The 24,684-nt window shown below is 43.1% G+C and overlaps 2 protein-coding genes across 7 annotated transcripts; one reads left to right on the forward strand and one right to left on the reverse strand.

Moving 5' to 3' along the window:
- Nucleotides 1-319: 319 nt before the first annotated feature.
- On the forward strand, nt 320-3,368 carry rassf11 (Ras association domain family member 11). 2 transcript variants are annotated; one of them, XM_083676146.1, is made up of 3 exons: nt 320-726; nt 1,117-1,231; nt 1,359-3,368. In XM_083676146.1, exons 2-3 carry the CDS (start codon nt 1,129-1,131, stop codon nt 2,759-2,761), a joined length of 1,506 nt encoding a protein of 501 aa, XP_083532272.1. In that variant the 5' UTR covers nt 320-726; nt 1,117-1,128; the 3' UTR covers nt 2,762-3,368. The 2 variants fall into 2 exon arrangements, with proteins under 2 accessions (XP_083532272.1, XP_083532271.1); XM_083676145.1 differs by having other exon boundaries at nt 320-1,231.
- Nucleotides 3,028-21,461, reverse strand: csde1 (cold shock domain containing E1, RNA-binding). Of its 5 annotated transcripts, none has more exons than XM_083676143.1 (21): nt 21,390-21,461; nt 18,119-18,824; nt 17,020-17,298; nt 14,622-14,820; nt 13,726-13,835; nt 12,761-12,847; nt 12,573-12,670; nt 12,181-12,262; nt 11,589-11,717; nt 11,210-11,335; nt 10,785-11,000; nt 10,288-10,428; nt 9,954-10,121; nt 8,517-8,624; nt 7,861-8,036; nt 7,580-7,692; nt 7,329-7,451; nt 6,143-6,321; nt 5,752-5,915; nt 5,371-5,503; nt 3,028-4,584 (listed from the first exon to the last, which is right to left on the reverse strand). In XM_083676143.1, exons 3-21 carry the CDS (start codon nt 17,143-17,145, stop codon nt 4,537-4,539), a joined length of 2,526 nt encoding a protein of 841 aa, XP_083532269.1. In that variant the 5' UTR covers nt 17,146-17,298; nt 18,119-18,824; nt 21,390-21,461; the 3' UTR covers nt 3,028-4,536. The 5 variants fall into 5 exon arrangements, with proteins under 5 accessions (XP_083532269.1, XP_083532268.1, XP_083532267.1 ...); XM_083676142.1 differs by having other exon boundaries at nt 12,573-12,691; XM_083676141.1 differs by having other exon boundaries at nt 13,669-13,835.
- Nucleotides 21,462-24,684: the final 3,223 nt, after the last annotated feature.

A 24,684-nucleotide genomic window follows, 5' to 3' on the forward strand; every position in this document is an offset into this window, starting at 1 on the left:
TGAAAAACAGGCAGTAGCTACTGCAGATATTTAGTGAATTAGGGCCAACAACAATTTGATCAGGCCACTCACACAACCTCATCCTTCGAAAAGTTATCAGTAGTGGGCAAGTTGAGGAATTTTCCACTTGAGCATCTGGAGCTTTGGACAGTTTACCAGCATGTTTGTGTGTTCCATTCTGAAAGAATCACCCTTCCTGTCAGAAAGGGCACAGAAAACATCCAGGTCCAAAAACTAGTCTGACACACTTTATTGATGCTAGACTAACATATACAGTGTTTTGGTGATAAGTGGCCTAGAGTTACTTTTGTTGACTCTTATTTCAATTCATACTCAAGTAATATCAATGTAACCATTGTCTGAGATAACAAAGAAATTCCTATACATGTCTCCATTAAACACAACATAGAATACAATTTCAATACAATCCAAAGCTTATGGTGAGAGGGTGAACAAAACGCAGATTTTACACAGGATATGAAAGAATTTAACAGTCTTTAAAACTTGTGTACCAACTTCGCGCATATCAGCCCTCAATCTTGTTATTTGTAAGAGGGGCGGGTTCATAAACTTTCCGACAGCAATACATGCCCTTGGGAATTCTAATTGGTCTTAATCATCCACTGTACTCTTCGCAAGAGTGATACAGTCCTACACAGAGCATTGTGCTTTCAGCTGTAAGGACAGCTCCCAGCATCTGGTCTAGTTTGAGGACTTGATTGGCAGGTAGATTGTGTATTTTCTAAAATTTTATGCATGAGCTTTTAAGACAACTAAAGGTAACAGATTTGGTAAAAAAATAAATAAATGTTAAATAAATGTTTATCTGACAATGTATCCGCTGTTGGTTTCTGAACCAAAATTATGTATTTAAGTGTTAGTGTATGCTACTATTCATGCAAAAACGTTGATTACTAATTGTGTCAAGTCTAATACAAATAACTTACAACTATGCGGTTTTGACTGCCCTCAAGCTCCACGGCCAAGAGAGGAGTGGGTGGGAAGACAGACTAATTACAGTTAATGTGCATCATTTGTCTGTCTCCAGCACATCCCCCCCAGTCATCAGAGCCTAATGTTTAAAATGTCATCCATTCATTCATTTTCTGATGACAGGTCGGCTTCAGAATGGAAGTTAAGGTAACAGTGGAGGGTGTACCACGTATCGTCTGTGGGGTCACAGAGAATACAACATGTCAGGAGGTGGTCATTTCTTTGGCTCAAGCCCTTGGTAAGTACATGTATGGCAGCTTTCAATGATCATCAGTCTACAATACACACACACACACTTTGAGATTTGCAATTCAAGTCAATCTTTCTAGTAGGTTAATTCAACTGACTCAAATTCCTGTGCATAGGTCGTCCTGGGCGCTACACACTGAAAGAAAAATTCAAAGACTTTGAGCGGAATTTGACACCCCATGAACGGCTACTGGAGTCACTGGAGAAATATGGCCAGCAGGCCAGAGAGGTCCAGCTTACCCTGCAGCACAATGGCCCATTGCTCAGGGAAGAGACTAGCAGGGTGAGGGGTGGCCGATATCAGGCATGCCCGCAGCTGAGGAGAACCGACATGGGGAGCAGAGTACGAAGGGATAGTGGTGCTCTCAGTTCACATCGTCAAAGCCTACCACCCTTATCCCGTTTGAGGCAACAAGCCGAACAGCCACCTGAAGAGCTGAAAAAACCCAAGAGAAAGTCGCTGACACTGATGGAAGAGGCCTGGGGTTGGCTGGAGAGTCTGGGAAGGGGCGGAGCACACCAATTGGGTCGCGATAAGGGAAGCAGCAAAAATGTAGATAAAAAGGGTGGTAGTAGCCTAAACCTTACAGCCACCATTGCCAAGGATGTCTCAGCCTCTGGGGGTTTGCAGAGCAAAATGAGAGGAGATAAGTGTGTGAAATCCACAGAGCACCAGCGAATCTCATGCTGCTTGGGAGATCAGGGCCAGGACAGACAGAGAAGTAAAACTATCACTTCTAATCAGAGAGCAGAGGATAAAGATGGCAAACATTCAAAACGTCACTCAGACACTGGTATGGCAAAGACAAAAGCTGAGGACCAGCAGATTCCGACAGCCAATAATATAAAAGATGAGAATAGAAAGTTACGGGCACTTGTCACTCATCAACAGGCTAGTCTGCAAGAGCTGCAAGTCCGGATAATATCTGCAGATACCCAGATCAATGAGTTGGAGGAAAAACAAAAGGCCAGGCAAGCTGACCAAGAGGCTCAGCAGAGAATCATAGAGGAGGAGACAGAACAGCTCCAATTTTGGGAGAACGAGCTGAGAGCAGAGGAGGGATACGAGAAAGACTTGCAGGAGCAGTTTCTGAAGATGAAGGAAAAAGCTATGGATTGCAAAGCCAAGTTGGAAGAGTACAAACGCAAAATGCAGAGACTTGATCCTTCAAGGAGTACGAGAACTAGCCCAGAGAGGCAAATGATGGCTCAAAGACCAGATTGCACAGCTCCTGCTGCTACAGATCGGACATGGCAGAATGAGACACTCAATCAGCGAAAATCTTCTGCAAACAGTGTGGTAAACACAGACAGGAAGTTAGCTCCCCAAGAGGACTCTAATCTTCATCGCACTCTAGTTTCTGTAAACCAGATCAAGGACTCACAACCCTCAGGGCCCAGTCAGCTCAGGGAATGGTGGACACACTGGTCTGAAGCCCACATCCTAAAACCAGAAACCAAACCAAAGGTCGTACATCGCTCAGAGATAACAATACACCTGGGCAGCACAAGGGTTTGAGCATGAACTGATATTTTTCTGAAAAGACTCAATAACTTGATATTAATGACATAATTCAGGCCTGACATTTCAAATATGCCGATTTACATTCAAGAGATTCAATCACCTATTGATGCTGTACAAATATATTGATAACCATGTATAAACTTATTTCAAGTTTTAGATTTCCATACATAGGGATTTTGAATTATTTACCACCACTGTAAAAAATGATTATACCAACTATATGGAATTAATGATCCACTTGAATAAAGACAAGCCAACAGTGATTTTCATAAAACTTTAATTCAATTGTTTCCATTCAAGACCATTAACAAAAGTACATAGGAGAGCCTCTGTATACGGTTCAGCAGGAACCCAGTGATCTCCTGAGTATTAATTCATTTTGACTGTAACTCATTGTGTGCAGAGGCACAACAGATCACCCATCAATGTCTCCAGAGCACAATAATAGATATCCTGATCCTTATGGTTTAACTTAATTATTTCTAATACTTTGTTACCTTACCCCTTCTTTTTTTTTTTTTTTTTTTTTAACAAGTTAAATTTGTTTTTATTTGTTATATTGTGATGTTTGAATCTTTCACTAAGAAAAAAGCACACATTACATACAGTATAGTTCAACCCACAGGTATCTGGGATGCAGACCAGTATTATTTCTACTTGAAAAAAGCCATCCTAAGATTGTTCTTTATATTTTGGCGGTTGGCTGGGGAGGATACATCTAATTTTTTTGTTTTGTTTGTAGTTTTTAGGCACCTTATTCTTACTTCATTTTATTCATTAGCAGAATTTGAGTTTCAATGGAACAAAAAAGCAAAGATGTGCAAAGGAAAAAAAAAAAAAAAAAAAAGTACATGGTATAAAAGAACTGCTGGATATAAGATGCCATTGGGAATTCTGCACCTGGAGAAATTGCTTAAATGGAGCATGTGAATACCAAAAAAGTATCTAAAGGCTCCCGATTTGTGAGAGTAATCCCAATCATATATAGGTCACTTAAACATTCACATACAGCACAAACAAACATCATGCTTTCACTCCAGCTCTTGAATAAAGCGTTTTAAAACTGCTCAAAAAAACGAGCAGAAGTAGCCTCTGTTTAAGCCCGCACATATGAGAAATATGATCCTCCTTATGGAGGGAACTTTGCTTTGCTTTATGCATTTTGTAGGAAAGCATAGTGGAAACTTGACAAACGAGAATCATGTAGTTTCCTTGAATGAGGGAGAACAAATGGGAGGAAATAAAGCAGATGTGCTCAAATACATGCCAACACTCACACGCGCATACACACACGACAGGTTGCAGGTGCAGAATTCCAGACACAAAGCAGATTCAGCAAAGATGGGGACAAGACATAACCACACAACCGTCACTCAGATTGAGGGGGCAAACAACCCTCAACACAAATTCCTCCTTAACACACCGTAACTTCTACCGTTTCTGTAACATCTTATACACAACCTCTCACACACACACAGAAGAGAGATCCCCATGGATACTGCAGTATGGAACTCTGCATCAAGTACATCATACATGGGTGGCTGGGAACATATGGAATGAGAGGGTTCCCTTGCAGGTGATGATATGGGGAGAGGGGGTTACACATGCTTAATTCTGTGTGCGTGTGAGAGTATGGATGTGTATGAGCATGTGTGCGTGCACCCGTACATGTGACAGCAAAAATCCCTTTCCCCTGTTGTTGTCCACTCTGGGATCGCATTTCAAAACCAAGGCCCCACCTACACAGGAGGAGGGTGGGGGAATATTGCTCAGTCAATTACACCAGGTTGACGGGTCTTCCTCTCCACGTTGAAGCCCTGGAAGCAAAAAACAGGAGAATGGTCATTATAAATCATCACGATTATCTTGTAGAATCCTTTAGTCTGGATTCTGCTATGCATCACTTAAAGGTAATAGATGGTTCAGCCTATTTTCATGTTTAGGTGAAATATCATCTTAGTATTCAAGACAGGATTCTGGCGGTACTTAGTTTTGCATCGTTGAAATGACTATATACACTAGACAAACCTGTACATGCTTTTATTGTATTCTCAAACTACATAGTTTTGCTATAATGTGCAATGATCGGTTGTCACATATACCCTGGATTCCATTAGGATACCGGCAACTTATTGTTCACAGCTAATAATCACTCAGTAGTCAAGTGCCCATCCAATGAGGGGAGAGCTTGGCTGGCGAAACCAAAACCAAAACCAAGAGGTGGTGTGCAAGTCTACATCCTTTGTAAACATCCTTTCAAGCACAACTAGGACATTTTGACATGTAATTCCAACGACGCTAAACTAAGTGCAGTCAGAATCCTCTCTATTGGAGAGCGCTGCTAACGGTTAGCCTGTGCTGCGGTAGCAAAGTGATGAACGGAGAAGCTTTCACTACTGGCCTATGAGAACTCAGGGTAAGATGACATCACCTAATTGGCACATACTGTTGTGATACATCTTCAAATCAAACATGCATGACATTATTTGAAAAACACAGCTGTTATTTTTTTTTTTACACAGCTGTTAGTCCTCCATCCATTGTAAAACTGCCCTGAGGAGGGAATGAATAAATTGGGATGGCCAATGTCAAAGAGACAGTACCTTTGAATTGTCTGGGCCACGAGGCTGCCTCACGATGACTAGGCGGGGGGCGCTGGCGTCGTCCAGGGTGATGCTTTTCAGCCGGTTGACCAGCCGGTCAGGACGGGGGGTCGCCACTGGTTTGGGCCCTTCACTGTTTGGGTAGGAAACAAGTTGGCTGCTTAATCAACACAACACAGCCAAATACGAGAAGCTGGCCTCATGACGGTCCAGTCAGGTTTAGCTAACAAGGGAGCCGCTAGTTGACATCTAGGCAATGGAAAAAGGATATACTGTACTTTCTTGAGAAGCTTTACTTTCAGTGACGACATAACTGGCTTATCCTTCTTTATCCTTTTATGAAATTAAAAAGGGCATCACGTGACCCACTTTTGCCCTTACCTGACTCTGCGGACATTGCAGGCACTACATTTCCCTGTGCGTTGGTTGAGGATGACCGAGAACTCCACCTCATCCCCAGTCTGGAGCTCCAAGCCATCCTGCACTTCTTTGACATGGAAGAATAGCTTCTTACTTTCGCCAACTTCATAGGTGATGAATCCAAACTGGAGAAAACAAAACATGTTACACTGAAGGCAGATAACTCAATAGCAGCCACACCAACCGAGGAGGTTATACAAATGTATCCCTGTAAAAGCAGAAATACTGATTGTTACTTAAACCTTGGAGTTAATATAACTTGAGTAAGGTTATGTTCAGGAGGTTTGTGTTTTGAATGGAAATTCCATCCATGAGCATTTCCAACTGTTTTCAAAGGGGCTTGATCAGATACCTGGTCCTTGACGCACTCCACCAGAGCTTTGCGCTGGGGCACCACATTGCAGGCCATCTTCTGTCCTGTCTGGGTCACTGTGCACAGCTGGAACTTCACCATCTCACCTTTCTGCAGACAGTCCACCTTGTTGGCCATGCCCACGATGCCAAAGGGGTAACTCTGGCCCTTAGTGCCAGCTGAAAGGATAGAGGGACAGGTGGAGTGTCAATGTTCAATTCCAAATTTAACCAATGAGCAGAGGCTTTTACAGTATATGCATAGTAGGGCGTCATATGGCCTGTACACAGATTGAACTTGGAGCCTTGGTGATGTTAGCACAATTCTCTAGTCAACTAATCACAAGAGATCAACACAAATAACTAAAACAATTACCATACATGATGGTCCAATCTGTTTTTTTGGGGGCTGATAACGATTTCCTGCCCATATGATTGGACGATGGCGATACCCATCAGAAGGGGTTTGTTTGATTGCAGTGGAAATTAAGTATCTATATGGGCCTAGATTTGACTGTTTTTAACTATCCAATAAATAAATGTATGCTTAACTGAATTGATAAGTGTTTAAAATTGGCTTTCAGTGATAATAGAATCAAGCAAATGATTGAGAATCTATCAAACCAATCAATTAGTTAGTTAATCAATTAGCCGTTCAGATCAACAGGAGACAAAACCAACTCAAAACGTTGGGACAGTTTAGACGCTGGACACACGCTTAGACAATCAGTGTCCCCTGAGAGAACCGCCCATGTTTGAGAGCAATAGGGCAATGTTGGCAGGAAAGCTGCCAGTTTTCAATGTGGGTGACGGGTTCAAAAAAGGCTTTATTCCGTCACTTCACCAACTTTATTACTCATTCACTTTTCCTTATGAATAAACAGGCAAAAAGGATCATATAGCTTCTCCCCCCGCTCCATGGCTCCCTGTGTTGCACGCCCTCTCCCCCCCCCACAATCTGCTTCAAGACAGTATTACTCCATTGTATAAATATCCAAGCACCCAGTGTAGACAACTTGTTTACATGGCCAGCAGTGCCAACGGCAACTCACTGTTCAGACATGTTGCTCCCGTTTTTTTTTTTTTTTTTCTCAGTTCACAAGTAAAATTGGCAGTGGTCCAACGATCGTTCCATCCCTACAAACCCAACAATGTGACATAAACGTCCTGTGCCCATCGTAACTCACCTTCATCAACAGTGAGCTCGATGAGGCCCTGGTACTCTGTCTGGGAGGGGTCAACACTGCGCAGAGGGCGGACCACCTTACCCAGCATCACCGGCTCACCAACGTCCACGTTCACCCCATTCACTGCAATCACAACAGGATTCACACCATTAGCAAATGCAGTTGGATGGAGAACCATATAAAGTTGACTGTAGGTCACATGGTAGGTGTGTGTGCGCAGTTTCATACACAGCCTAAAATGTCCTCCTCACCTGCTGCCACCTTTGTAACCTTCTCAGCACTGACTTTGTTTCCTTTGCCTTTGGACAGGGTGTACTCCACACTGTCACCCAGTTCCAGATTCTCCAGGTCCCCACACAGCTCACTGGAACAGACCAATACATTAACAGCATGAAAAATCTGGCATATCCTTTGACATAACACCCCTGTAGTTTCAGAATGAAGTCATGATATGTAGGATTTGTTTTTTCACTGGATAAAATCTACCATCAACAGAAGACATTCATACTGAATCTTGTTTGAGTTGCTTTACCTATAGTGAAAGAAGATCTCTTGATCGTGATTGGCCGTTTCAATAAAACCAAAGTTATCTTTCAGTGTGGCGATGTATCCCAGCAGCCTCTTGGTGTTGACAGTGCGGTTGAGGATCTTGATGGAGACGGCACTCTGCTGGCCCGTTCTCTTCACCTCATTGATGGAAAACTCCACCTAGTGGGCAACATTGGATAAGCACCATACATATAAGTAAACAAAGTCCATTTAGGTGAAATGCATTTTTTGGAAAGTACAGTTGATATTTGTTTTACTTGCAGGGCAGGCAATGATGGATGTGCCTGGTGTATGATCAAATATCAGGGTTCTCCCCAAAGAATGTAAGAGTGGCGCTGCGCCACGCTGTGAAGTTGGTGCCACCATGTAAACATTTCAGGCAAATTAAACTATCTATATCTATCTATACACAGTAATGAGAGCATCTTTGATCAACAAAAAAAAGTTAAAGGCATTATGATTCAGCTTTTTTGCATATTTTGACAATGGTTTTGATAATGCTCTCCCTTTGAGAAACTCCCATTTACACAGGACATCTTTATTTCAATTGTTGATTGGGATTCACAACACGGGCTTGGTGAGTGTTAACTGTTTGATTAACCATTTAAAACAATTCTAAATGATCAGTGACATCAGTACCTTGTCTCCAACCTGTGGCTGGCCAGCTCCCTCGAGGTCTTTCACATGGTACAACACGGTCAGCTTCACCCCACAGTCTTCATATGCAATCACCCCCTCTTCTGCTTCCTACAGGACGGAACATCAGACATCAGCATCCAGACGGATTAGACTGCAATTCCAGTTCTCTCTGACCCATTCTAGCAGCAATTTGATTGGGCGGATAGTCAACAGTAGCACCCTGATCTCAGTTGAGGCCCTACTGTGGTTATGAGTACTGGGTCCTGTTTGAACACACCATTCCCTGCTAAAAAAAAAGATCAATCACTGACCTGGCGAGGATAGATTGGTGAAAAGAACAAGCTAGAGCAACTTTATTTATCCAAGCAGATCAGTGGTTACCTCAGTCTTAAAGCATTGGAGTAGTATGTTCAATTAGTGGTGGTCGCAAGTCCTTGGTCTATGAGCGCAGATGACAACTACTTGCAAAGATGTGCAATTCCACACATTCCCCATGAGTAGTATGTTAGCATTAACATCTGCTGCACAAAACCAACCATCATCAACACCCTACAATCAGAGTTAATGTCAGAGTCATAGAATCCAGTGACGCAGATTTCAAGATAGAAAAAGTGAAGTGTTTGAATCTAATGTCTCTAGTGTGTTAGGTTCCATATTTCCTAGGTTAATTAGTAGGACTGAAACCATGCCATCAACCCTGGGGTGAGCAGCACATTCAGCAGGCCAGAGCCAACACCACTGACCTTCTCTACCATTTTACCCTTGAGACAAAATGAGAAATATGCACATCAGATAAACAGTTAAAGTTGTCTAAATTCACAGTGAAGCAGGAAAAAAAAAAAGCCCTCTGCAGTAAAGTGAGGAGGGGCAAAGGAAGTTAGAACATGAATGTGTGATGGCAGGGGGCAAAAAAACATTTGAGTTCTCTCTGGACATGTAAAATCCCTTGTAGCTATTGAAATCTAATGCCAAGCAAATTTGAGGCCAGTGGTTAGTGTTCAAATATAAATATTCAATATCTGAGCTATAAAATCATCCAACATAGCATATGGGCGTGGCTATAACATTCATCAGGGGGAGTTGGCATCATGCAAAGACCAGAATCCTACCTTGTCTTTTTTCTAATGAAGAGAAGGAGCATGAGGGGATAGGATAGGGTGAAAGGAGAAAGCAAAAAGGACCATTAGAACTAGAAGAGAAGCCATCGGATACAATGGTATGAAAAATGCCTGACCATAATGGGAAGTGTGTGTGTGGGTGTAAGGGCTATTAGAAATCTTTATTCTAATACTACTTGGAGTAGGGGTGGGAGGGGGAAAGAAAAGTAAAAAGACCAGACAGGGAAGAGGGACAAAAAAAAAGAAGTGTGCCTCAAAACAAAAAGGACAAATGTTATGGACAACTTTGCTGTGGTTCCTGCACCGAGGGCTCTCGTACCTTCTCTTTGACCTTGCTGGGGCTCGCACTCTTGTTGGTGGTGGCAGCAACGGCTTCCTTCTCTACCACGCCGGCAAAGCGCTGCTCAGACTGAGTATGAAAGGAGACTGTGCCCTTGGCCAACTTCTTGATGCGCACTGCGTGGTTCCTCTGGGCTGACAGCATGTCCTACACAGGTGAGAAGAAACCATTAGTTAAATATGAACAGGTCTCAATTGAATGATTACATAGGGAGAGCCATGTAGTCAACTTTCTTCATCTTGTGTGAGCGGGCATGCATTGTTTGTATTCAAACAGGGACTGGGACGTTGGTGGGGTTTTTTCCTGGACTCACAGGCACAACGGTGAACTCCACTTCATCAGAGATGTGCAACTGGCTCTCCTCCAGGACCTCACTGAAGTGGAAGAACATCCTGGCGTCCCGGTCCACACATTTGATGAAGCCAAAACCATCGCGCATGGCAGCGATCACACCCTACAGGTGAGGGAGAGAATGATTGAGCAATTAACACAGCAGTGACACAGTGCAGTTCTCTAAAATGACCAGCTTCGTTGGAAAAGTTGACCTCCAGAAAGGGGTTGCAGTTGAAGTACCAAACTGAAACAGCCAAGCAGGCTTTCTCTAAACATATCAAATCTGGTGGTACAGTTAAGAACATGGCCAAAGACAGCCGGATCCTTTGTTGCTGTCCCATGCGCCAAGACAGGGTAACGGGGACGAGTGAGCAAAGCTACCTTAACCTACAGTGTAAATCACTATCAATGAGCTGCGATTATTTATCACAATACCATGTCAGCCGTAATTGTAATGGCTCTCAAGGTGGGCCGTACCATCTCACGAGACTCCTTGGTAAAGTGGAAGGTGTCGGGCAGGATGTCGATGTTGGTGGCACGCTCCAGCTTATCCCGGCGGTCGGTCGAGATGTTGAACTGCACGTGGTCGCCCTCTAGCAGGGTCACCTTGGACTTTGTGTCCTTCTCACCAAACAGAAGCTCCTTGTCGGTGACGCCGATCCTGGCACTGATTCGGCCTGGGAGAGGGTCATTCTAGACATGGCAGAGGGAAAACTATTACGTTACTCCAGGAGGAAAAACTGATGCGATAAGCCAAACTTGTTCATAAATCAATTGATCCCTCTTCAAAAAGAGGAACTACATTGTCTATAAATCACCATTCATCAATATCTAACATGTTTGTTTCAATATTTTTCAGCTAAATCAAACTAAACTGATGTGACATGGGGTGATTTGCTGACCTGGTTCTTGGTTGGGACTTTGGGGATGACCTTGGCAACAGTGCCTTCAAACTGCTCGATGCTGATGTCCTCAAAGATGACTGTACCCTGGGCCAGCAGCCGCACGTCAGTGGCCACCTCCTTCCCCTGGAGGAGAAACTAAATATTTCAGCAACTCCAATGTGTTCAGGGAAAGAACCATCCCACAGAATGTCCATTATACATGTTTAGAAATGCACAGCCTTGGTAGACTCACTTTCAGAGTTGAGATCAAATTTGGGTCAAAGTAGGTCACAGTGGACACCAACAACTTTTACAACGCATACAAATGCATCACATAATTTAAAACCAGTGGAGTTGTCTTTGCCACAGCAGTTTGATCAGAAGACATTTCACCTACATTTCTCTCTTTGATGGTGAACTCCACATCATCCCCCGCCTGCAGTGCCTCCAGGTCACCCTTGAACTCACTGTAGTGGAAGAAGATCTCCTTCACCACGTCAGCTCTCTCAATGAAACCAAAGGCCTCCTGCCAGACAGCACAAAGGGTCAAAGAGGGATTTGCACTGGCTGATTAACTTGATTTTACTCCTCATTTAAAAAAGAAAAGAAATGCAACCGACAACATTCTTGGCACAACCTTCAAATTTGTCAGGGAAAGGAGAGGCGTGATAACTTTCTGCAAATCATGATCGGTTCTCAAACTGACTACATTTAGACTGAACATGAAAATATCCAAAGGTATCATTTTTACACTCATCAACTTGGGGGCTATCATTTATGTATATGACTACTAATCGATACTACAGACAGTATTAACAGCCAGGGATCCATTAGGGTAAAAGGCAGTGATCTAAATCCTGGTTCTGGAGAGCTACAGTGTGTCAGGGCTTTGGTCACAGCCTGGTGCAATCAGTTAACCAAGTTAAAGTTCTCATCTGATCCTCAAAACCGTGCAGCTGTCCAGGGAAGAACAGTGGTGTAGGGCTAACCTTGGTGGCACAGACTACACCCTGGCACCTCATCTGCTTCTTCTTCACCAGGTGAATGTTGTGAGCGCTGACTGCACCAGTACTGAAACACATAACGGGGCAGAAAAACACGGGAAAGGGTTGAGAAAATGAAAATCAATCAAACATGGTGACACCAACATCTAAGATAGGAAATACGGTTCACAAACAATATTCACACTAAGGAACCATACTAGCCCAAATATCTTCTTTCCACCTGGCAGATCTTTCTAAAAGCAGCCTGGACTCAAATAACACCTGGTGCTCGCTTCTATATGTGACCCCATTCTGTGGCCTACTCAATAAAAAGAGCACGGTTCGGGTCGGCCCTTGGGTGTGAGACTCCTATGACATTTTCAAGAAAAGATACTCACTGCTTGTTGGTCTCCATGTAGAAGCTGACTTTGTCTCCAGTGTCCAGGTGCATGTTGCCCTCCACGTCATCGGGGGTGTAGGTCAGGTAGAACACCTCCTGCGCAGGTGGAAATCCACACTTTACATTACATTGACTACCAGCCATTTCAGTGGCAAATAATGCTAGTCTGACGTTTGTCAGTCTTACCCCATTCCTCTCATAGCAGACACTTCCGGTGGGCACCTGCCCTGGAGCAGACTTGCCATCCAGGTGGGTGGGGATGGCCGAAACGACCTACAGGACAGCAGGGACCACAGATGGTGGGGATGGTTAAGAATGGCATTGGTGTGAATCAATAACAATGAGAAGCTAATTATATTAACATACCAATAATGATGACTACTGCAATTTAAAACTCTCAATTACAATCATTAATTTGGGGGAAACAAACTGGCTGATTTTCAAAGGTTCAAGACCTTACAATGCAACACTGTTCCAAAATGGTATTGTACACAAGGTGTGAAATGGGTGAACTGCTGATGTCAAGAGACAAGTTGCTCCATTCGTATAATTAGAGGCCAACTAAAATAAAAGGCAATGGCCATCAAAGCATTAATCTAAACAAGCCAATGTCACTGATATTTCACTGCCTACATCCCTTTGAAAATCATGCAATGTTTGTCTATACTATGATCAGCTTCCTGGTAAATTGTGTACAATTAATAATATTCTCTCATAACCTATTTGCTGCTTATACATTAACCATCTCCACCCCTGAACACCACCACCAAAACACACAACATGTATGTCGAGGACAGTCAAGCCCATTGTAAATCCCAATGACAAGCATCAGCTGGTAATGCTACTGCTCTTAGCAAACAGATCCTAACAGAAGGACAAATGTGGGTAAATATTCAATGGAATCAGATGAAAAATCTAAACAATTTTGTGGGGAGAATAGACCTAGCATGAAGACTGTATCCAACTACAAAGGTTTCATTCAACAAAAGGATTTATAATGAGCTTGAAAATATACCCCAAAACGACTAACAAGGGACCGACACTGAGGTGACACAGACAAGAACAGAACCAAAAGTAAAATGGTGTTCCTTAACTGGATGAATATAACCATGCAGCACAGTAAAGGGAGAGGCGTGCGAGTCTGGCCCCACCTGGCCCGAGATGCGCTCCTCTGGAAGCACCTCTGGCTTGATCTTTAGCAGCTTCACTGCTATGGGCTTGCCAGTGCGCCTGTCTGAGGACACCTCAAACTCCACATCATCTGGGGAACCAGAAGGAGGGAGAGAAGGAAAGAGAGAAAAACAAAAGAAGGAAATGGTGAGAAAATGTGTCCGTTTGTTCCATGCCAAAACACTGACAATATTTTGTAGGGCTGGCACGGTATAACCATCGGTTACAGACAACGACTGAAATAAATTAAAACATCCGTCAGAACAGTTTTAATACATTCATTTTTATATCGAGTAGATATACTTTACCCAATAGCAGTAGTGTAAATGATTGTGAACCATCTTTTTGCTACCTTAGGGGCAATCTCCAACACTTGGGTACCTGAAAACAGTTGCCCCTTTGGCTTCAAAGCAGACGGAGTGGGAAAAGATCTGACTCATTGCTACCAGATAAAGTGTTTTAGCTGGCAACGATTAGCAACTGTGTCAGCAAACTTTGGAGCCATTTCTATGTCATTACCATAGGACTGCATTGAGGAGGATGCTATCCGGCTACACTGTCTGCTGCTTCTCCTTCCTCCCCCATAGGCAGAGTTCTAAATTACGACTGGCTCTAAAGTGACTGGGACCGCCTACTCCTTGTTAATATTATAAACTGGACACTTCACATACCTGCAACAATAAATCAAGCCTAAATAGTTAGACTACAAAGGGATAAGGGGGGGGGGGGGGAGTGGTTACACTGTAGTCCGTCACACCTGGCAGCATTCCAAGTCATGTTGCCATTTCTAAATTACAACTCCACACCGGTTTCTGTGCTCTGGAATAACAGCATTTGCGATTGATAGTCAAAAGATAAAGGCCTCCTGGTCTCTCACCTCCTATCTTGAGCTCCTGCAGGTTTCCGTTGTACTGGGAGCAGTGGAAGAAGAGGCGCGCCTGCCGCTCGGAGCACTGAATGAAGCCGTAGGAAGTGAGCAGCTTCTCCACCACACCAGTCTCCCTGATGCCCACAGCCGTTCCGTTGGCAAAGGCAGTGTGCCCGTTGTTGTGGAGCATGCCCGGGTCAAAACTCATCTGAGCAGAAGAGGAACGGAGAAGGTTATTCATTTAACCAAATCAAGTGTTAAAAACAGCCTTTACCACAATGAAAGCAGAGCTGGGACAAAAGTGCTTATGGTATAGTGAGAATGTATGACAAATTCTCTCAAATTAATTATGATCCTACACCCATACTATGCACCTCATTCACTCTTAACATGCATTTAGTGGCCTACTATCTGAAATGAAAAAAACCTACCCAAAATGAGTTTCAAAAGGATCCCAAGTTGAGAGACTAACCCGAAGAGCTTTCTAGTGTTCTGACCATTCCCCTCTCCCTGAATACCCATGAGCAGCACACAGAGTTGGCTAACCCCAGATGGGTTTTCATGTTGATTCAGACCATTCACTACCAATAAAGGCCACACTGTATGGTCATTTCTAGTTGGCTCAAGAGAACCCTGCAGTCCTATTCACTCCCGTTTTTACCGTTAGTATCGCAACTTTAAATCCACAAACATCCTAGGCTTGTCAAAGTTAAGGACATAATACATGCTATTGTTACTGGTAAGGACTTCACTGCAAGCAAAACTATTTTAAAATCTTGGCAATCAAGTCAGTAAAAAATGAATTGAGTGCTTACAATTTGACTTCTCAGAATAGGTTTTGAAAAAAGTGAATTATATCATTTGTCTCATCAGGGCCACTGCAAGGCAATAAATCACACCATGCAGTTAGCGCATGAAACAGTCCATAATGGGAGACAGGGACATCAAACTGTGGGCACCACTGTTGTCCACACAACATGCCCACTTACTGATCTCTGATAGAGGGGGGTCCGCTTGTGTTTTTTGCCACCCGGATGGGGGTGGCAGGAGACTGAGGAAGAGCGAGGGATAGGCACGGCAGAGGTGGTGGGGGCAGGGGCAGTATTACGTGCCAATGGGGGTTCAGAGTACACCCTCTCCATATCCGACAGTGGGGGCAGGACTGGGATGGACTGTTGGGAGGTGGGGCGTCATCTTTAAAATTGTGATTTTAGGGACCAACACTTGGAAGTATGGATTTAAGCTTGAGCTCATCCAATTTTGTTCCATTAGACCCAAAGTCTTCCTTTCATAACAATTCAGTACAGAACAATCGATAAAAAATGAGGGACAAGTATATGTTAAGAATGAATCCAGGATTCCTGTAGTTATCCCCAAAACATCAGTGTTATGTTACATATGAACATCATTAAACATGGAGAATATATGCCCTAGAAGAGAAAAACCATGAATGGATAAAATGAAGTCACTGAAATCCTTGAAAGTTAGTCTTACACTTGCCATATACGGTCAATTAAAACTCTTGCGTACATGTATGGGTCTGCATTAGGACTTAAAACATCAATGCAAACATACGCCACAAGGCATATCATTTACAACAAGCATATTCAACACCTTTATAGGAATGAAAAGATGGACCCAAGGAGGATGGTCATGTACAGGAAGACAATTACTGCGTACGTGAATGGCAACTCATGAAATGCAGCTGTGTCACTATTACCAAATATAAAGTTAAACAACAACTAGTGTTGACAGAACCAAAAGAATGCTGATGCAGATGAGAGGTTAGAGAAATAAGCGAGTCTATTCAGTAAGATGGTGGGTTACATGAAGGGTCCCAGAGCAGCCTCGCCTGTTAGGTCCCTGACTAGCATAGCATCAACGCTAACAGAGTTAAACGTAGTAATTACAGTGGTTTGGGTGGGCCATGGAACACATTCGTCCTCAAAAGGGGTCAATAACCATGGATATAATGGATATTTCCATTGGCATTTGAACCCTTTCCAAATGTTCTGAAAGTATATATTTAGTCTGACAACTAACATGTCCCTACATTGTTTGAGAACGAGAAAACAGATCAGTGCCCTATCTGACGCATAACAATGGTTAAGCGGCTCCAGATCAACATGTGAGTGGGAAGCACGGCATTAAGTTTCTTGAGGCATCTTGGGGATGCCGCCTGCCGTCCTTACCTCATCATGGTTGGGGAAACATAGAATTTGAAATGATTCCAAATCAGCGCTAGCCTTGTGAGAGCTCTGTATCTGCTACACTGCACCTGAGCAGAGGCTAGTCTCTAGAGCCCAGAGAAATGGAAAGGTTAGGCCAGTCAGAGCAGAGAGGGGCAGGGCAAGGTGGGTGGATGGGTATTCAATGGGGGGGAGGTGGATGGGAGGATGGAACTTACGGATCGGCCGTACGGTGACAGGCTGAGTCCGACGGGGGAGGTGCTGCTCTGGTCAGCGCTAACGTACGCGGCGGGTGGCGACGCAGGCAAGGTAAACTCGACAAAGCCTTTCCAGGGACTGCCCATATTTTTCCATAAAATCGGACCAAACTCCACTCTCTTGTTGTACTGGATTACTGGTTTGCTTGACTGCCTTGATTATTTTGTTTTGCTATCTTTTGTCTTTTTTTTTTCCTTTTTTTTTTTTAACACACCACCCAATGATACACCTCTGGACGTCTGCAAGGGTGAAAAGAGGAAAGGAACAATAAACAAACAAAGGGAGAGGCAACGGGGACAGCCAGTGAGCCAAGTGTCACAATTCTGGGGAGTGGGATTATAGGCTCTCTAGTGAGGAGACAAGGGAACAACAGTCAAAACATGACCAGGTAGAGGGGCGGGACAAAGGGGCAGGAGGGAAAACTGCTATATATATATATATATATTTTTTTTTTTTTTTTTTTTTCTTTTCTTTAAATAATAAAAAAGTTCCATGAGGAAGTACATAACTGCTACAAAGATACAATTCATAATCACAGGTTGTGATACATTTTAAAACTGGTGCCATGATTTAATTAGCTTTTGAATCTGTTCTTAACTACAAAGCAGTTGGAAAAGACCCAATTGAATAACGAACACCGAAGTAGGAGGCCATATTCTATGATAGTTGTTAAAATGGGGGTAGATTTTAGAGCTTGTACAACAGCAAATTGTTTAGCGAGTCAAGCGAGAGATTGTTGGGGCATTCGAGTCATGTGTTCATAGTAAATAGTAAAAAAAATGCCCACATAGCTGCACTATAAAAGCACAGTAGGGAGTCAGATTTGAGTGAACATTTTAGAAATTCACACATTCCTGTGAATTTTGCCCCCACATCAAATCCTGTTTTGACACGTTGTTAGTGCTTCCAGCAGAGTTACTGTATTTAGGAGCTGCCTATCCAAATCTTAGACATTTAACAGCATTGTGCATCAAAAACAAAACACAACATTTAATCATATCCATCAATGTCACAGAAAAAAAACTGTTATCAATCAACACAAAGCAAAAAATGGCCTACCTTGATTTGGTGTTTTGAAACTTGCAGTTGTCTCGAACGCTAATGACTGTAGATGTTGCAGATGTTCTCTTCACATACACACGCACACACACACTTATTTGTTACAAGTTTCTGGCACACGTTCTAGATAGAGTTGCATAAAGCGAAAGAGGGGGGAAAAACTAGAGAAAAAAAGGCAAACGCAGGTGCAATAACACTGCTTAAAATCAACAAAATGAACAGAGCAATAGGAGATGGGGACAGAGGAGAGATGGGGAGACAGTTTGGGAATTTAGGGGGAAAAAAAACTAGCAGATAGCAGCCCTCTCCGCACCCCGGGGTGAGTCGGTGGTGCGGTGAGGATGAGGATGAGGAGGGCTGGGAGCAGCGTTGGGACGTGTGCTTTGTCAAAGCTGTTGAGTAGGCACAAACTTCTGGTCTCAGATCAGGTATTGTCTTCTCGTGTTGAGATTGTTGGCAAAGGATTGCTTCTGGAGCGCGTTTCGATTAGGCTGCCGTGTCTCGTCTTTGGTTGTTTCTTCGTTTGGTTGCTTCTTGTTTTTCCTTTGAAGTGATCCTTTTTTTTCTCCTTGTCTTCTTCTTGAGAGTTGTTGCGACTTTTGTTTGTTTTGGGATGTTTCTCTTGAATTTGTTTCTTCGTTGTGATCTGAACTTGAAGAAGCAGTTGCGGATGGTACAAAAAAATTCAGTTCCGTTTCACTTCATACTGTTGAGAAAAGAAAAATGTATTAGCTGAAACAATCTTGTTAATCTAATTGTGACATAAAAACTCCCAGTTTGTCATGGTGGAAATAGGCTAACCATTAGCCCAGGCAAGCATTAGGTTGTATTGGACCCCATGTGAGAGAACAATGCCACAAAGGACCGAAGGTCCTACAATTACACCATTCTAAATGGTCTTTCAAGATTCAAGAGCACGAGTGCAAAATTCAGTGGCTAGCAACTGATAAGGAGGTGTTTAGATTTTTATGTTGTCACATGACACGTTACAGTACCCTGAACCATTTCCTTTTCATGTGAATTCAACTCCAGGTTATTTGCCCCCAGCCTCAGAAGCCTAAAAATAAACTTTCTTCAGCTGCCCCTGTACACAGCCCATGATACCAGCTGACTAGATGCACCAAGTCCTGTGGATCAACAAGTCCCTGTGCATAGCTTGGGTCATGCTGATATTTATGGCACAGTTTCTGACCAGGGAGGTCTGTTTAATCATACGAGCTATGTGGATCATGACAACTGCCTCAAACCCTGGTGTCTAAACGGTGAAAGCTATTTGTATGTAACCGTAGTCAGGAAGAAAATAAAGTTGAACAGTTCTTTGTTCCAACATATCAAAACAAACTGCTTTGCTAGATTTTGCTGACAGTATGTGTAGGCCTATTGACCTCCATGCTGCTGAATGAAAACAAGTTGGCTGACATATGAAACCTAGTCTGACACTGCTGTTACGCAATGAGTGACATCCCACATGGTTTCATTGGTGTTCAAAAATAATGTTGTGAAAGGGGTCAAATTCAATTCCAGGGAGTGGACAGGATCGTTATTGCTGCCACTCATTATGCTGAAGTTGCTTATTGGCAGCACTCAGCTTCGACTGTGGTAAGTTACAGTCCAACTATGGAACTAACGACTGAGTATAATGGTCATGAAGTGTTCAGATAATAGAAGCAGCTCTCAATCTACACTATATTAAATAGTACAGGTATAATAATACACATTACAAGTATAAAGCATTGCTGCTAATCCACGTAAACATCCTGTGGGGTAACGTAAGGTGACTCACTGCATCATCACCACACCAGAATGTCACTATGGTTAGAAAATGAAAACAACTCCTGTACCCTCCCCTTACTATCTACATCAATTCACATAGTATTCTAGTGTCAACTGAGAGTCCATTCCGCAATTTCACCACACGTGAGTTAGATCGGCCAAGGGAGTTAGGGTACTTGAGGCAAATTGTCTGCCCATTTCTAAAAGTGAAGTAGAGAAAACATTAGGAAAACAAGTGGGAACTCGGGAGCGCATGCTTTTCAGCTGGTCGTGACGCAGCCAAAAACAACATTTGCCTCCCGTTCCCACCCACCAACCATTGACAGTGATTGGCTATTTCAACACTGGATTCCATGCATCATCCACCTACCCTAGATATTAAATCAATAACTACAAATCATAAGAAAACCAATTCTGTTTGTTAGGCGTATTCAAGGCATGACACTTGTCAGTTGTGATACTAAGGCCCTAGGAAACAACTGCAGCTGGATCTTCTTGTCTTCTTGGCCTAGGCTAGGGGCTACCGGCCTAGCTTCGGTTAGCAAGCATGCTATAATTATCATAGAGCAGCTTCAATTTAGCTAGCTGGAGCCCTGGCAGAACACTATATCCGATTTTAAACCTTGATCACTTGCTAACGTTTGTAACATTACAATAACTGTAACAATATTCCACGAGCTGGCAGCTTGACACCATCAAACCAACATGCCACACGTGACTGCAAGTGACCACGTTAGGAAACGGGGGCCTAAACAACGCATCGTTTGCAAAGCCAACTAGCCTGCTACCAGATAGCTGGCTAAGCTAGCTACACTATTTAATCTCAGCCAACTCAACGTTGTACCTACACTACCCCATGAAGGCAACGTGAGAAATAACCCCGCCGCAGGCTGACAGTTTAATCTGAATTAGCATTTTTGTCACAACTTTGTCGGTAGCTAGTAGGCACCCTATCGCCATCTGAGTAAACATATTCATTGTTGCATTTCAATGGATTATCACAACGTCCACGCAGCGCAGATCTGTGCCGAGACAGAAAACGTCAAGAACGGCAATCGCCGTGACACGGGACAAAGAAACTGCGACAGCAAGCGCGGCTAGCCAGAGCTCGTGGCGAGATAGACAACTCAGCCCCGCCGCGTAGTCGATGTCGTTTGGAGCAAATCATAACGTGGACATAATGTGCATACAATATAAATATGATTTTAACCTAAGTAGCTAGTTAGCTATCTTCTAAAATTACATCGAACACACGGACTACACCACGAGCTAGCTAGCTAAGCTAGTGTGTGTTGGTAACTAGCTAGCTATGATGATTTATATTGAGCGAAAACACCGGAGAGCACTGCCCCCGCCCAGGCCTAAACTTTAAAGGGTAATAACTCGCTGACATAGACGTTTAAAGACTGGTAATTTGACTCTGAGATATATAATAATAAATACTCATATTAAAATAATTAAATATTCCTTTCGAATGAGTAATTTTAACAAAACTCACCCCAACAGCTTTCAGCACTGTCACCAGCGCCGCCAGAAGCAGCACGGCACATTACGTAGTGATTAAAGTGCGTTTCCACCGCGATATTTCAGTGGGCAGAGGCAGAACGACGTAGCTGGTGGTTTTAGGGGTTTGTTCAAGAATCAAAAATTCTAACATTAGACTGACCTTGGTTGCAGAAGATCCAATGATTGCATTGGCAGGGACGAGGGTCTTAAAAGTAAAAACAATTCAAATTCAAAATAAGGAAGTTATTTTCTCATTTTCCTTTATATTCACTGATTTGGGTAGCTCCATCTACACAACACCCACATGTAAATATAAAAATAATACTAGTCACAAATAGGGCTAGGATTTTTGGTGGTGTAACAAAGGTATTAATGCATCACGCAAATTATTGAAAGAGAAATCATAATCATAACAAGTTAGATTTTCACATGTTTTGTAAAATCGTCAACAAATTGTCTAAACGTTTACACTACACTGCCATTTGTGCATACCCCAAAGAGTGGGCCATCAACAAAATACAAACAATGGAGTAATTGTCACCATAGATGTTAATTTATAGGAACCTTTCTTTGATTTATCTTTTGTGTTCAAGGAATGACCTTCTATGTAACATGTTTTGAAGCGATATATAATTTGTTTACAAAGTCTCCTATGACAAAAAAATAATGTTTAATGTTCTATACTGGTAGGTTGTTATAGTGTATTTGATTATGATAAAGTAAGACAGTTTATTCATCTCTTAAGTAAAATTCTACAAGAGGAGTACATTTCATTTGTAGAAATTACTGGAGATGTTGCAGAAGATGTTGCAGAATCCACCTTTCAAATGCAATTTCTAAAAGGGATACCTAACCAGGTTTTTCATGTGGTTTTGATATATCTGTCTATTCATAGTGTTACAAATGCTTTGGTTGTGTCTTGTGTTCTATTGTGTTTCCGTCCCTCTACCTATCTCTATCCTTCTCAGGCATTCTGGCAATCAGTTTGGTTCAGCTGCACCTCATTCCTCATCACCTCCATAGCCAATCAGAGGACCGCCCGACGTATTTAAACCCTGCACTGTTTCTGTCTGTCTGTTTAGAATGTGTGTAAATTCATTGTGACAATTCTCTGCGCAGACCTTATTCCTTCATAATTCATCCATTGTATTTTCATTCCGGTTACAGGAGAGAAGTGGTATAGGTGAGAGCCACCCATGGGTATACATTTATGCACGTAGGTTACTCTTGTCTATATACACTAGTTAGTTGGGGGCAGGTGCCATCTGTTGTGTTTTCGGTAGACTGTGTCTAGTGGCATTCTTAGGTATAGGTTAGTCTTAGTTTAGGGACTATCTTATTTTTGGTTCTTTCTTTGGGCACAATTCCCCCCCCTTCTCTCCTTAGTCTTGGTACAATAAATCCTCATTACCCTGTTCACCTTGTCTCCTTGTCATTGTTTTCAAGACTAGATTCTCATCTCCTGAAACATTTGCTATATGGTTTTTGTGACAATTTGGAGTAGATCTTACTAGTAAAAAGGTATTTTGGATTGATTGTTGCAACAAAAAAATATAAATATAACGACCATTGGGAGAGAATGTGTGTGCTATTGTTGGGAGTGTTACCACTAAGCAACGTGCAGTGCGTGCATAGGACAGAGGGTGGACAGAGGCGCCGGTTCTCCGGTGAGGGAGGAAGGCGGATGGAAGGGGAAGAGTTCGGAGGCTTGACTGCTGTAAGTCATGGTAATGAGTCTGACCTTGGGCACGAATGCAGCGCTAGGCCGCAACATGACCCTAGCATCGCCAGGGGCAAACTGAGTACAAGAAGGATGGACCGAGAGCACCAGCAAGTGAAGTGGCAGAGCAAACAAGCAACAAGGCCGTCTTATAGGTTAGAATCCTAATGTCCACCGTTACCTAGGGTTTGAATGATGCGTTGGTGAGAGCCTCTTGAACCAAAGACAGATCCCAAGAGGGAACAGGCTGTCTGGAAACAGGACGGAGACGGCGTGGTCCCTTCATAAAGAGACAAACGACAGGATGAGCTCCCATAGTCATGCCAACTAGACCTACGTGGCCTACGTGACCTAATATAGCTGCCAGGTAGACTTTAACAGTGGAGATGGCTTTGCCCTTGTTGAGCAGTGTTTGAAAGAATGAGAGAACTGTGGCACTGATAACCAACCTGCTGTTCTCACACCACACCATGATCTGTCTCCACTTCAGATCATATGGAGGGGGTGCACTCTGAATTGCAGCAATTACAGCTGAGGACAGATCAGTTTACATTGGACCTCTCACGGGCCAAATCCATCAGCTCGGGGTGAAGGTGGAACAACCGGCCCTAGGGCTGGGATAATAGGTCCTGGTGCAGGGGTAGGTCCCAGCACCAGGGGCGTGTGTAAAGAAGCTGTGCGATATTCTCTCGTATGGACATCTGCGCCAGTCTGGTACTGTCAGACGCAGCGATAAGCTGTGCGTTTGTGCTCTTTCAAGAACAGGAGCGTTGTGAGCCGACATTGAGAAGAACAACTCGCAGTGTGTGTTGTCTTGAGATGCAAACAGATTTACGGCAGCTTGGCTGTAACAACTCCAAAACTCCTGGGTGAAGCCTCCTTTTAGTCTGACCGGCACATGTGTTGCTCTGAGATACAACAGATGTACGCTGCTCCATGTCAGCACTCGTCTGGCCAGAATCAGCAGGTGTCGGGACCTCAACCCCATTGGCGGTTGACTTACGACAATGTGGACGTATTGTCTCTACTCTGACCAGGACGTAAACACATTTTTTTTATACATTTGTAGGTGATTAGACCTCCATTCAATGGTATTATGACAGCCATATTAGATTTTGTCCTCCATATTGATTTTGGTGCAAAATCCAATGTGGCCCAAAATCTTAATTGCAAGAGTAGGGCCTAAACAAGCATAATTCACTGAGGAAACTTGACTGGGCGCAATGCCAGTTTTGTCCTGGCTGGGAGCTGTCAAAAGGTGCAGTCTCCATGAATCCTGAAATTGTTGGTCGGCCAACAATGTGCAATGTAGCCTATGTGTAATCACTGCCCACGATGTCCATCTATCTAGATATGTGACATTTATACAGATTAACTTGATTTGTAAAGGCAGACACGTTAACGTGGTTGGTTTCACGGTTCTTTTTCGTATGTCTCGCATTTCTGAAATTAGTGTTTGTGTGTGCTGTGCATTGATATTGTTGCGAGTCTGTCAAAACGATTTAACAACATTCTAAAACGTTGCAATCGTGAACACACCCTTATTAACAGCAGAAGTGAGGTAAAA

The sequence above is a fragment of the Argentina silus genome (genome assembly GCF_951799395.1).
Source record: "Argentina silus genome assembly, chromosome: 8".
Taxonomy (NCBI): Eukaryota; Metazoa; Chordata; class Actinopteri; order Argentiniformes; family Argentinidae; genus Argentina; species Argentina silus.

Bases quoted from the DNA above. Each gene is read 5' to 3' on its own strand.
- rassf11 (XM_083676145.1), top strand. From the start codon at position 1,129: ATGGAAGTTAAGGTAACAGTGGAGGGTGTACCACGTATCGTCTGTGGG. The intron at 1,232-1,358 runs GTAAGTACATGT...TCCTGTGCATAG, and splicing joins TTCTTTGGCTCAAGCCCTTG to GTCGTCCTGGGCGCTACACA.
- csde1 (XM_083676140.1), bottom strand. From the start codon at position 17,145: ATGGGCAGTCCCTGGAAAGGCTTTGTCGAGTTTACCTTGCCTGCGTCG. The intron at 10,429-10,784 runs GTACGGCCCACC...CCTCACCTGTAG, and splicing joins CCAAGGAGTCTCGTGAGATG to GGTGTGATCGCTGCCATGCG. The intron at 7,452-7,579 runs GTGAGGAGGACA...TTGTGATTGCAG, and splicing joins GGTTACAAAGGTGGCAGCAG to TGAATGGGGTGAACGTGGAC.